The 14,325-nt window shown below is 43.8% G+C and overlaps 1 protein-coding gene across 1 annotated transcript in view; it reads left to right on the top strand.

The window, feature by feature from the left end:
• The window catches only part of TSPAN2 (tetraspanin 2), a 48,583-nt gene extending 35,998 nt beyond the window's left edge, over positions 1-12,585 (top strand). Inside the window, exons 4-8 of the mRNA XM_038748715.1 lie at positions 2,250-2,324; positions 4,860-4,958; positions 6,244-6,315; positions 7,132-7,215; positions 11,356-12,585. Of these exons, the coding sequence (XP_038604643.1) occupies positions 2,250-2,324; positions 4,860-4,958; positions 6,244-6,315; positions 7,132-7,215; positions 11,356-11,421 (396 nt within the window). The 3' untranslated portion in view covers positions 11,422-12,585. The remainder of the gene's footprint in view (positions 1-2,249; positions 2,325-4,859; positions 4,959-6,243; positions 6,316-7,131; positions 7,216-11,355) is intronic.
• The last annotated feature ends 1,740 nt before the right edge of the window (positions 12,586-14,325 follow it).

Genomic DNA, 14,325 nt, shown 5'->3' with positions numbered 1-14,325 from the left:
AAACAAAACATGTGGTCAGTTGTCAAGTCATCAGAATAAACAGAAGTAAAGCTAGATGCACATCATTAACAAAATAAATAGAATAGAAATATGTACAAATAAAAGCATGGGCCTGGGAATCAGAAGGTCATGGGTTCTAAACTTGCCTCTGCCTCTTGTCTGCTGTGGGACCTTGAGTAAGTCACTCCTTTTCTCTGTACCTCAGTTACCTCATCTGTAAAATGGGGTTTGAGACTGTGAACCCCACGTGGGACAGGGATTGTGTCCAACCCGATTTGCTGTATCCACTCCAGCGCTTAGTACAGAGCCTGGCACATAGTAAGCGCTTAACAAATGCCACTATTATGAGAAACAGCAAGGCATAGTGGATAGACCATGGGCCTGTGAGTCAGAAGAACCTGGGTTCTAATCGTGACTCTGCCACTTACCTGCTGCATGACCTTGGGCAAGACATTTAACTTCTCTGTGCCTCAGTTACTCCATGTGTAAAATGGGGATGTGAGCCTCACATGGGACAGGGACTGTGTCCAACCCAATTTGCTTGTATCTACCCCAGCACTTAGTTCAGTGCCTTGCACATAATAAAGTGCTCAACAAATACCATAATTAGTATTATCATTATTATTATTATGGGCATCACCCAGAACCTGTAGCCATAGGGAGGCATGATGTCCCAATGGATAGAGCACGGACATGTGAGTCAGAAGGACCTGGGTTCTAATCCTGGCTCTGCCACTCATCTGCTGAATGACTTTGGGCAAATCATTTAACTTCTCTGTGCCTCTGTTACCCCAGCTGTAAAATGGAGATTAAGACTGTGAGCCCCATGTGGGACAGAGACTATGTCAAACCCAATTTGCTAGTATCCACACCAGTGCTTAGTACAATGCCTGGCACATAATAAGTGCTTAACAAAAACTGCAATTATTATCATTATTATTATTATCATCATCATCATCATCATCATCATAGCTCTGGGGCTCAGAGGAGTAATCCTGAAAGAGTATGACTCCCCCATCCTCTACCCAGTGCTTGGCACATAGTAAGTGCTTAACAAATACCATTATTATTATTACCCACATAACCCATCTCTTTCTAGTCCTACACCTCCTCCTCCACCTATTTTCCCTGCATTCAAGATGATGGCGGTGGAAATGTTACCAGCTGTTAGAAGCTTGCACTTCTTCCGGGATAAGTTAAGTACTGGTCTCTGGGGAAGAACTGTGCTGTGAAAAAGAGGCCCTAGAAAAAAATATAGTCAGAGCAAATCTTCTTCCCCACAATTGTCCATTCCCTTCTCCTCAAGTAGAAGTAGTAATTGTATTTATATAAGAGTTTACTCTGTGAAAATCACTGTACTAGGCACTGGGGACAAAATCCACAAAGGAGGTAGACATGGTCTCTGGCCCCCTCGAGGGGTTCACTGTCTAAAAATGAAGAGGGGATTAGGGGACTGGTGACAGATGCATATGGTAAGGGAAACAAAAATATGAAGGGCTAAGATAAAGACTCAATGACATAGATCCAGGAAATCCCTGAAACCACATACTCTTACACGCACATTCAGTTAGAGAGGACACTCGCTTTGCTCCTCTAATGCCAGTCTTCTTACTGTACCTCGATCTTATCTATCTCTCTGCCAACTCCTCGCCCACCTCTTGCCTCTGGCCTGGAATGCCCCCCCTCCTCAAATTCGACAAACAATTACTCTCCCCACCTTCAAAGCCTTATTGAAGGCACATCTCCTCCCAGAGGCCTTCCCTGACTAAGCCCTCCTTTCCTCTTCTCCCACTCCTTTCTGCATCACCCTAACATGCTCTCTTTATTCATTCCCCCCTCCCAGCCCTTCGGCACTTATGTACATATCTGTAGTTTACTTATTTCTATTAATGTCTGTCTCCCCCTCTACACTGTAAGCTCATTGCAGGCAGGGAATGATTGTTATATTGTAGTCTCTCAAGTGCTTAGTACAGTGCTCTGCACATAGTAAGCACTCAATAAATATGATTGGATTAATGAGTGAATGAATGCTGGAGCACTGCCTCAAACGATGGTATTTATTGAATGCTTTCTGTGTGCAGAGCACTGTGCTAAGCATTTGGGAGAGTACAATACAACAGAGTTGGTAGACACATTCCCGGCCCACAACGAACTTCCTCTGCAGGGCCCTGGGAATCTGGTCTAGGGAGAAGAGGGTGTCCAAAGTGAAATATGTCTCACTGATCAAGTCCACCTTCATCTCTTTTCAGTTTTTCACCTGCCTTCTGGTGATATTTGCTGCTGAAGTAACTATTGGAGTATTTGCATTTCTAGGGAAAGGGATGGTAAGTAACAATACCCTTAATGGTTCTGTATTTAAAGCACCCTTCTAGAGGGCTCCAGTGTGAAATTGTCAGGATCCCACATGAAATTAAGGAACCCACATCTCATCCAAATCTGTCTGTTAGCCTGCCTGCCCAAAGGCGAAGGAGTTTGGGGCTTTTCCCTGGCTCTGCCCTCGTGGCTTACCTTAGGCAGGAGGACAGTGGGTTAAGGGGAACAACACAGGCCCCCTCCCAACCTTCCTAGACAACAGCTAACAATCACGCTGTCCCCAGGCCTAATTAAGAGGCCCAGTCAGCAGCATATCATTGCAAGCCCCTCTGCCCACATCCACATGGGATCAAACCGAAAAAGCTTTCAGACAATCTAGAACAAAGAGAAGTGACTACGCATGAACTGGCTTTACTCTTCCTTTGGCTTGGTTGGGAAAAGGCTGTGCCTGGGCATCACTGAGAAGCATGTGAATTGATCTAATCACGGCTCCGCCACTTGTCTGCTTTGTGAACTTGGGCAAGTCACTTCACTTTTGTGGGCCTCAATTACCTCATCTGTAAAATGGGGATTGAGACTGTGAGCCCCATGTGGGACAGGGACTGTGTCCAACCTGATTTGCTTGTATCCACCCCGGCACTTAGTACAGTGCCTGGCACATAATAAGCGCTTAACAAATACCGTAATTATTATTATGTTTCCCTAAATGAGAATTAGTTTGCCCTGAACCGTCACAGAGATGGTCCAGGATTATCTCCAACTTGTTGAGGTGAGGGTGTTCTGTTCCCTGCTAGGCTCTCGATCCTCCTGATGGTTGATTCTGATCGAAGCTACACTACAGGATGTTTTCAGCAGAATAAGATCTGATGAGCGTTATTGGGGGAAGTTTTTTTTTTTCTTAATGTGCAATGTGAAAGAGACTGTTAACTCTACATCAGTCCGTTCCACCACCTGAGTGCCATCAATGTCATTCGATTCAATCAGTCATTGGTATTTTTGAGTGCTTAATGTGTGCAGAGCACTGTATTAAGTGTGTGGGAAAGTAGAATATAACAGAGTTGGTAGATGCGATTCCTGCCCAGAAAACAGTCTATGAGGAGCAGCATGGCTTAGTGGAAAGAGCATGGGCTTGGGAGTCAGAAGTCATGGGTTCTAATCCAGGCTCTGCCACCTTTCAGCTGTGTGACTTTGGGCAAGTCACTTCACTTCTCTGTGTCTCAGCTACCTCATCTGTAAAATGGGGATTAAGACTGTGAGCCCCACTTGGGACAACCTGATTACCTGGTATCTACTCTAGGACTTAGAACAGTCCTTGGCACATAATAAGCACTTAACAAATACCATCATTATTATTATTACAGGGGTAGTCAGGCATTAAAGTGAATTTCAAAAGGGGGAAATAGTTGATTATAAGGATCTGTGCATTAGTGTTGTAAGATTGGGGTGAATGCTTAAGGGGCACGATTGCCAAACACAAAGGACAGTTTCTCACAAGAGACTGACTGAGGTGTTTCTTCTCAACGACAAATTAAAGAAAAGGCAAGAGAGTTATCTGGTTGGGACTGTTTGTGGTGCAGGACTGCTTGGAGGCAGGGGGATGGACTAGATAATCCCTCTAAAGATCCCTTTCAGCCCTGGAATTCTATGGCCTTATGTGGGCAGAGGATCCCATAAAGAAAAAGGCTTTATCTTCATTTTCTCTTGTGATGGGCCAGCCCCATTGCCTTGTTGTACAGAGCCAAAAAGGAGCCATGTAGAAGAAGAAATGTTTCTGCTTCATGAAAACAGTGATTGGTTATTATTATTAGGATAACCATCCATCCCATCATACCTGGGAAAGCTTCAGCTCTAGGCAATTAACCCTGGTAATTGCTGATAAAATTCTGTACAATCCAGGCTGAGAGCTGTGGGTCTTAGAGCTGGAACTGAAACATGGTGGGGAAGCGTATTTTTATTTTAAACTCTCTCCTTTCGAAGTCCTTTATTTTTGAGGGACAGGAGAGAGCCAGGGCCCTCTCCCCACTATCCTCACTAACTTGAATACCAGGCTTGGAGCAAAGAATCCACCACCATCACTGCTCCGTGCCCTCCCCATCTGATGCGCTTCCCAGAAAAACACTGGATTCAGTCAGAATTTCCAGTTCTTTGAGAGGCAGTCGTAGCTATTCTTAAAAGTGGTCACCTTTGTTATTGTACATTTCAACCTCAAAATACATCTGTGAAACTCTGGAAACTCTGTTCAGCCACACTGGGTGCTTAGTTGACAAGTTCCTCTCAACCATAAGCTCCTTTGGAGCGAGCATCGTATCTACCAACTCTTTATATTGTACTCTTCCAAGTGCTTAGTACAGTGCTCTGCACACAGTAAGCACTCAATAAATGTCATTAATTGATTCATTCATTCATTAGTAGCCACATAAAATGCAACCAAGCCTAAGGAATGCAGTTGCACATGTGAACTATTTTTGCTTGGGAAATAAGAGATTGACTTGGATTTCAGAGAAATGTTAGAAAGCACCCACTGAATTTGATTGTCATTTCTTCAGGCTATTCATGAAGTTCAGGCTATGTATGAAGAAGCATATAATGAGTACCTGAAAGATGAGGGAAAAGGAAACCAGACTCTCATTGCCTTCCACTCCTCTGTAAGTATTTTCAGCAACTTCCTACACCCATATATGCATCAACTGCATATCTGCATCAACTATCCTGAAATATGAATGATGAAAAGAAACAGAGCAACTTAACTACATTTTGCAGCAGTGTTTCTTCAAATATGATTTCTGCATTTCTCCCTCAGAAATTTCAGTGAAATTGCTGCAGGGCCACTACTAGGTTCTGGGAGTCCTGACCTATTATCTTCTGGACCGCTGCCCTCCCTCCCTGCACCAGAAAGTGTGAGATTGACAGGAAAAAGTGTACCTATATGCACTAAATCAATCAATTAATGGTGTTTATTGAGTGCTTACTGTGTGCAGAGCACTATACTTCTCTGAGAAGCAGTGTGGCCTAGTGGGAAGAGCCCAGGCTTGGGAATCAGAGGTGGTGGCCACCTTGTTGTGGTGGTGGTATAGTGGTGGCAATATGTTGCCAACTTGTACTTCTCAAGCACTTAATACAGTGCTCTGCACACAGTAAACGCTCAATAAATACGATTGAATGAATGAATGAATGATGGGTTCTAATCCCGCTCCGCCGCTTATTAGCTGTGTGACTTCGGACAAGTCACTTAACTTCTCTGTGCCTCAGTTACCTCATCTGTAAAATGGGGATTAAGACTGTGAGCCCCACTTGGGACAACCTGATTACCTTGTATCTACCCCAGTGTTTAGAACAGTGCTTGACACATAATAAACGTTTAACAAATGCCATCATTATTGTTATTATTACTAAGTTCTTGGGAGAGTACACTAGAGTCAGTGTGCCGTTCTAGGAATTGCCTGAAGATGTGGCTGAAGAGGCGTTATGGTGGTCTCCTAATAATAATGATACTAATTGTTTAGTGCTTACTATGTGCCAAGCGCTGTTCTAAGCACTGGAGTAGATACAAGGTAATCAGGTTGAACACAGTCCCTGTCCCACATGGGGCTCACAGTCTTAATCCCCATTTTACAGATGAGGTGCCTCTGTTACCACAGAGAGGAGAAGTGAGTTGTCCAAGGTCACACAGTGGGCATGTGGCGGAGTCAGGATTAGAACCCACATCCTCTGGCTTCCAGGATCGGGCTCCTTCCACTGGGCCAAGCTGTTTCCAGAGCAAAGTTCATCTGCACCAAAGAGCCTTTTTACTGCCTATTCTCTTTCCATTTATTTGAATAACAGCTACACTGACATATTGCAGCCTTGCCTTCCGTGCCATTGGCAAGGTTTTCTGTGCTTAATCAACAGTCTTCTCTGCCTTTCCTAAAAGTCTCTTTTCTGACTCTCTAGCTTCAGTGCTGTGGTAAGGGAAGTCCTGAGCATGTACAACCCACATGTCCAAAGGAACTCCAAAGGCATAAAGTGAGTCTCCTCTGTTTGGTTTGCTTCCCTACTGACCTGTCTTTGCAGCGAGGCCTCTGGTGTGAAATTAGGCGACAGTAACAACTCAGAAAACTAGGACTGAGACACAGGAGCCTTGATCTCATCTCCTCCTTGTGAGACCCTGGGAGACATTCTGCCCCTAGATCCAACCTCTCTAGGTGCCCAGTGAGAAATTAAGTTGGGCTTTGTTACTGTTGAGCTGGCAGACAGGCCTGCCCATAAGCCAAGTGTCCCGTCTCCTTAGCCAATGCTAAGGAAAGCCAAGGAGAGAAAGAGAGAGAAACTCAGAAGACAAAGTTAACCCTGCCAAGTGGTAGGAAACCTAATAGTAATTCTGATATTTGTTAATTTACTATGTGCCAAGCACTGTAATAAGCTCTTGGGTAGATACAAAATAAACCTTCTATTTGATGCCCATTTCTCCTGGGAACCATTTTCCTTCTTCTGGGAAGGTGCCAGTGGTGGGACAGGGCTATCGCTCTATGTGATCCTCTACCCTTGCTCATAAGTGCTTCTCAGCCTCAGTGGTTGGCACGGGTCATGATTAGGAAAAATAAGACTAGCGAGTGGATACATTTTTTTCTGCAACTGCTTGGCCACTTAACCCATCAAGGGAGGTGGTTTCTAAGTCAAAGGAGTGAGTCGTGTGGAAACCGAGATTTCAGAAAGTCCAGAGTTTTCCATCCCACATCAAGATATTTATCAGAAAGAAGGAAAGGAGTCGTGGGGGGAGATTTTCCCAAATCATTCTATGGTAATGAAATTCCATTGTTATTCCTATCTTTTTCAAACTAGAATTGCCTAGTTGAAATTCACAGTGTAATCGATGCTAAGCTTCAGCTGGTTGGAATTGTGGGAATTGGAATTGCCAGTGTCACGGTAAGGACATGTTTGAATGTATTGCCCCACTGTGGGGTTCTGGTCTGGGTGTGTAAGCTGCTGTGACCTCGTCCAGTCCAAAGCATCTGAGTTATCAGATACGTGTGCGCTTAATACAGTGCTCTGCACATAGTCCTGCCCTTATGGGTGATGGCGAGACTGTGGCAGAGAGAGGGGGGAGTGCCCAAGGAGTGGCTGGTATGGAGAGGGCTTATCTACATCACCAGAGCCCTTTTTATTGTGGCTGTGCTCTAGACTGTAGCTTGTTGTGGGCAGGGAACATATCTACCTACTCTGTTATATTGTATACTCCCAAATGCTTAGTACAGTGCTCAGCACACAGTAAGCACTCAATAAATACGATTGATCGATGGCTCAGAGGCAAGGACAGATGGGTGAGAAATATGATGGGGAAGAGGGAGCCACTTAGAGCACGGGGAGGCAGTCAATCAGTCGCGCTTAGTACAGTGCTCTGCACACAGTAAGTGCTCAATCAATACGATTGAATGAATGAATGAATATTTACTGAGTGCTTACTGCGTGCAGAGCACTGTACTAAGCATTTGGAAGAGTACAGTTTCCACTGAATGACTGATTGATGGAAATGTAATTTCATTGAAAAATAGAGTCAGGAAACTACCAGAATGTCTATGACAATTTAATTAAAATTAGTGTTGCATAAATTATGTTAGTGCCTGGCATGTAGTAAGCGCTTAACAAGTACCATAATTATTTTAAGTTGATAAGTGTGGTGAGTGGGCCTTTGACATACTGGGACATCCCCTGGGTGTTAAATTGTGACAGGCTGAAGGATGGCCAAGTTTTTCCTCATATGGTACGGTCATGCGTTAATTTTGTGTTTAAGAAGCCTATTGCATCAGAATAGCCTGATCAGCTTCTAGGAAGTTATTTATGTCAAGCGTAATGGCAATGAGAATAGGCAGCGTGGAGAAGCAGCATGACCTTGTGTTAGAACATGTACCTGGGAGTAGGAAGAACCTAGCTTCTAATCCTGGCTCTGCCACTTGCCTGCTGTGAGACCTTGGACAAGTCACTTGACTTCTCTATGCCTCAGTTACTTCATCTGTAAAATGGGGAATAAGACTATGAGCTTCATGTGGGACGGGCACTATGTCCAACCTGATTGAACTGTACTAAGCATTTGGGAGAGTACTAAACTTGGGAGAGTACAATACAATAGAATTGGTAGACCCATTCCCTGCCCACAATGAGCTCACAGTCTAGGGGGAGAGACAGGCATTCATATAAATAAATTACAGATATGTACATAAGTGTTGTGGGGCTGAGGGAGGGGTGAATAAAGGGAGCTAATCAGAGTGGTGCAGAAGGGAGTGGGGAAAGAGGAAAAGAGGGCTTAGGGAAGACCTCTTGGAGGAGATGTGCTTTCAATAAGGATTTGAAGGTATGGAGAGTAATTGTTGGATATGAAAAGGGAGGGCATTCCAGGCCACAGGAAGGATGTGGGAAAGAGGTTGGCAGCGAGATAGATAGATGTGATCGGGGTACAAAGAGTAGGCCCACAGTAGAGGAGCAAAGTGTGCGGGCTGGGTTGTAGTGAGGTGAGGTAGGAGGGCAGGGTGATTGAGGTAGAGACACAGATGCCAACAAGTGCTCTTGTCACATGCATATAAATTCGACTCACTTCTTTTACATATTTTCTTCCTCTTAGATACTTGAAACAAGATAAGGGAGTGTCAGACTTTGATGTGGTAGTAGAAGTAACAGTATTTATTAAGCACTGTGTGCAGAGCACTGTTCTAAACACTGAGAAAGAATACACCGGCTGAAATTAGTCATGGTCCCTGCCCCTCGAGGGGCTCAAATCCAAGATGCCACTCTCCATGGAGTCTTCTACTTCTGTAACTCCTAGGTTGGAGAACTTTTGCATCAGCCAAATAGCTACTCAGTGTCTTCATTGCTGCACAGATGTATTGGAAAGGGAAAAGGAAGTCAAGGTGCATCAGCCAGCCAGGTGTTTTTCATTCTACATTTAATATTCCTGCATCACTTACACACTCAGAAGCCAGTTTCTTGGGTACATGACCGGTTCTTAAAAAAACATCTTCAGTGGCTATCTCAAGTAGACTTAACACCATGACATAAAGACTCAGTACTCTTCTTGGTGATGCCATAAGAGTTGAGAGTTGAAGCTGGCATTCATGCTTAGAAATGTGCTGGAAATGATGTTCTAACTTTACAGTTCAGTTTTTTATGGTATTTTAAAGTGCTTACTATGTGCCAGGCACAATACTAAGTACAGAAGTAGACACATGGTAATCAGGTTGGACACAGTCTTATGTCCACATGGGATTCACAGTCTTAATCCCCAGTTTACAGATGAGGTAAATGAGGCACAGAGATGTGAAGTGACTTGCCCAAGGTCACACAGCAGACAAAGTGCCATACTGGGATTAGAATCCTGGTCCTTCTGACTTCTAGGCTTGTGCTCTATCCACTAAGCCACACTGTTTCTCAAGTGCTTCTCAGTTCAATGAAGCAAGAATCCAAACATCTGTCCCCAGAGGGCTATTTAAATCAGTCAACGATATTTACTGAGCATTTACCGTGTGCAAACACTGAACTAAGTAGTTGGGAGAGTATAATACAACAGAGTTGGTAAATATGGTCCCTGCCCACAGGAGTTTACAGTCTAAAGGGGGAGACAGACATTAATGTAAATAAATTACTGATATGTACATAAGTGCTGTGGGGCTGAGAATAGGGTGAATTATCAAGTGCTTAAAGGGTACAGATCCAAGAGCATGGGTATCCATGAAGGGAGAAGGAGTCGAGAAAAAAAAGACTTAATCAGGGAAGACCTATTGGAGAAGATGTGATTTTAATAAGGCTTCGAAGATGGGGAGAGTGGTGATCTGGCTTATATGGAGGGAGAGGGAGTTCCAGGTCATAGGAAGGTTATGAGAAAGGGGTCGTTGGTGACACGAGATCAAGGCACAGTAAACAGTGTGGCTATGAGAAGCAGCATGGCTCATTGGAAAGAGCACGGGCTTTGGAGTCAGAGGTCATGGATTCAAATCCTGGCTCCACCAATTGTCAGCTGTGTGACTTTGGGTAAGTCACTTCACTTCTCTGTGCCTCAGTTTCCTCACCTGTAAAATGGGGATTAAGACTGTGAGCCCCACGTGGGACAACCTGATCACCTTGTAACCTCCCCAGCACTTAGAACAGAGCTTTGCATATAGTAAGTGCTTAATAAATGCCATTATTATTATTATATTAAACAAGCAGGTGCTAGAAGAGTGAAGACCAGGAGGTTTTATACAAGAAGGGCCTATGTGGATGTTTCTCATGAGGCTTTGTAAATAAGGTGGCCCTAGATTAAATCAACCTGAATGCCGGGGCTACCTTTTTTTTATGATATTTCTTATGTGCTTACTATTGCCAGGCATTGTACTGAGTGTTGGGGTAAAAACAAGCCCATCAGGTTGGACACAGTCCCTGTCCCAACTGGGGCTCACAGTCTTATTCCCCATTTTACAGATGAGGTAACTGATGCAAGGAGAAGTCAAGTGACTTGCCCAAGGTCACGCAGCAGACAAGTGGCAGAGCCAGGATTAGAAGCTAGCATCACTCAGTCATGCTGATCCACGCTGCCTGTTCTCATTGTCATTACACTTTCCACAAATAACTTCCTATAAGCTGATCAGGCTATCCTGATGCAATAGGCTTCTTAATCACAAAATTAATGCATGGCAGTACCATATGAGAAAAACCTGGCCATCCTTCAGCCTGTCACAATTTATTTTAACACCCACAGGATGTCCAGGCAGGTCAAAGGCCCACTCACCACACTTATCAACTTAAAATAATTACGGTATTTCTCAAGTGCTTACTATGCACCAGGCACTAACTTACAATTGATGCAACACCAATTTTAATTAAGTTGTCATAGACATTCTGGTGGTTTCCTGACTCTTGTCAATTAAATTACATTTCCATCAGTCAGTTATTCAATGCTTGAAATTATTTCTTGCTGAACTCAGTGCTGGGGAGAGTTCTATAGAGTTGGTAGACACATCTCTGCTCTCAAGGAGCTTATAATTTAGCAAAGAAATTGGACATTTGGAAATGGCTAACCTGTCCTGCCTTCTATTCCAGATCTTTGGAATGATATCAAGTATGGTGCTTTGTTGTGCAATCCGCAGCTCCAGAGACACAATGTAGCACTTTCCTGCATGAATACTACATACCAGAACCTTCATACTGAATGCCACAAAGCAATGTCTTCATTCCTGGTTTTAATAATTGAAAGACACGTAAGGTCTAAAAAGAACTTGGTTTTAACTGTATATTTGCACATTTAATATAAGTGTAACTGATATTCTGTTTGCAGTGTGGGTGAGTATATAATGTGTACCAGTGAGCTCTCATTTTTTTAATGGTATTTGTTAAGCGCTTATTATGTGCCAGGCACTGTACTGAGCATTTTTCACATGTACACTTTGTGTTTGGTGCATGCAGTATGCTTCTTGAAACTCTGTTAAGGTTGAAGTCCTGTTATTATTGTCATATAGGGATAAAGGACTATTTTTTTAAAAAGGGCTTTAATCAGCTTTTAAAACTTGATACTCAAAAGAAGTGAGGAAAGAAACTTAGTGAGTCAGTTGATATGAATCTGAGCAGAGCAGACTGCCCGGTGAGTACAATAAACTTCCAAAGTTGAGAGCTTTATTTGATTAATCAGTAGTAAACATGGCACCATGGAAGGTGGATTTCCCCAAGTTTATTTCAGATTTGGTTCCATGCCAGTATCACATTTTAAAAGCAAAAAAGCTCTAAAAATACTATTAAAATGGCATTTGAATTTGAATGTCATCATTTCCTCAAGTTACAGAAGAACTTTAAGTAGTGGCCTTTTCAGATGAATCTGGGCCTTTGTGAGGCTAAAGATATGTGACATGTTTTTTTTAAGGGAAAGACCCTTGTTCTTATAAGGATGCATGTATAAATAGCACTTCAGTAGTTTTCTTTTCTAACTGTTTGCTTCTATTGCGACTACCACCGTTTTTAAATGATTTTTATACCAAATTTCTAACTCTGTTGTTTGGGTTAAGGCAAGAATTTCAAGCAAGAAAGCTGGCATGTACAAACTGTAAGAGAACTGATGCGCTGGGCCTTTGGGGGTCACCTTTGGAGTGTGTGTGTGTGGTTTTTTTTAATAGTACTGTTTTTGTAAAATACCTCACAGCTTGAGTTTACATATTTTTCATAATTACTTTTGTATTTTTCTTATTTATTCAGTCAGTGAACTTTTCTCTTTAATGAACTAAATAGTCCAAAAGGTTTCCCCCAGTCCACTGGAAATAAAAATCAAAGGTTTGAAACTTGTATATGATTTCATGGGCTTCACTGCCCTAGGAGAGAATAGATTCTCCTACGTAGGTATTCAGAGCAGGTCTAAGACACGGATTTTGAAAAACATGGTAAAAGACCCATATGAAAATTGGACATGGTCCCTGGCCTCCAAGGGGCTCTAAGGTAAGAATAAGAGGATACAGGGGGTTGGTATTAGGAAAGGATGAAACAATATGAGACAAAGATGATAATAAAAAAAGCAGTAGGGCATTGTGGCTAGAGGAGCAGAGTTGTCAGTCTCGTTGTTTCTCAATAAGTCAATCATGCAATGGTATTCATTGAGCACTTACTGTGTGCAGAGCACTGTACTAAGTGCTTGAGAGAGTACAATACAACAAAGTCAGTAGTCACGTTCCCTGCCCACAAGAAGCTTACAGTGTAGAGGGAGAAGCCTCTCAAGCCAACAGTCCTGATGGTCAAAGCCCCAGTGTTCCCATCAGTCTGGAAGTTGAGAAGGCCTCCCTCCACCAGTCTCCTCTCTCTTTCTGGTCTGGAATCCAGAGTCAACGGGATTTCTGGGGATGGAGAGTTGGGCAGGGAGCCTCTCTTCCCCGCAGCCGCCCCGGAGGTCTGGTGTGAGGAGAAAACCCAGCAAACATCCAACTCAACCCCTCATTTCTGTGGTAGGCTTGTGTTTTAATCAAAGATCAGAATCTAAATTGACGTGTGTAGCAAAACTTCAGTAACCTCACCTGCTGAGCAGCATAGTAGATTTAAAAAGCCAGGGTCATGCAAAAGCATGGGGGACATCAAGAGGCATTCACTAAGGGTGTGCAGGTAGTGGTGGCTTCAGGGGGGCATGCACAGTGAAGCAGCAGATAGGAGCTCATCTCTTCCCCCAACCATCCCGCATCATTTGATCTCATGATTCCATGCAACACATACCTTTTGACTTCATTACACTGTAAGTCTACACAGCAAAGAAATAAGAATAATAATGACTGTGGTATTTAAAAGTGCTTATATGTGTCAAGCACTGTACTGAGCTCTAGGACAGACAGAAGATAATCAGGTCAGACACAGTCCCTTCCCCACATGGAGCTCACAGTCTACCTAGGGAGCACTTTTTGGTTCCCCTCATGAACTTGGGCAGCAACTGACTGCCCACTGAGCCCTGGGAGGATGAGGTAAATCAGGTGCCAGGACGGGGAGGTGGAGAGCAGAAGCAGGTCCTCCCCAAGATGTGGCAATGGCAGAACCAGAGAAGGAGCATGACCTAGTGGATAAAACTAGGACTTCCAAGGATGGGCTTGGAAGTCAGAAGGACCTGGGTTCTAATCCCAACTCCACCACTTGTCTGCTGTGTGATCTTGGGCAAGTCATTTCATTTCTCTGTGCCTTAGTTATCTAATCTTAAAATGAGGGATTAAGACTGTGACCCCCCATGTGGGACATGGACTGTGTCCGAACTGTTTAGCTTGCATATACCCTAGAACTTAGTATAGTGCCTGGCACATAGTAAGCAGTTAATGCCACTAAAAAAAAAAAACTGTGCCCACCAGTTGATGTGGGTTTGGGAGAGGGGGACACCAGTCAGGAAATGTCTCTGGGTTACTGGGGTGGAGCAGCTGAATGCCCCTGCCATCCTTACCCCAGCCCTAGAGCCATTCCTGGAGGAGGGACCCTCCGGCCCCCAAACTCACAGGGTGCAGCGCTGAATCCCCTCGACCTCTGGCCCCTCCCCAGGGCATCCCTCTGAGCCCAGGCCAAGGA

This window comes from Tachyglossus aculeatus, chromosome 7 (assembly GCF_015852505.1).
Source record: "Tachyglossus aculeatus isolate mTacAcu1 chromosome 7, mTacAcu1.pri, whole genome shotgun sequence".
Lineage (NCBI taxonomy): Eukaryota > Metazoa > Chordata > Mammalia > Monotremata > Tachyglossidae > Tachyglossus > Tachyglossus aculeatus.
The sequence above is the reverse complement of the archived record's forward strand: the minus strand, read 5'-3'. Positions and strand labels throughout refer to the sequence as shown.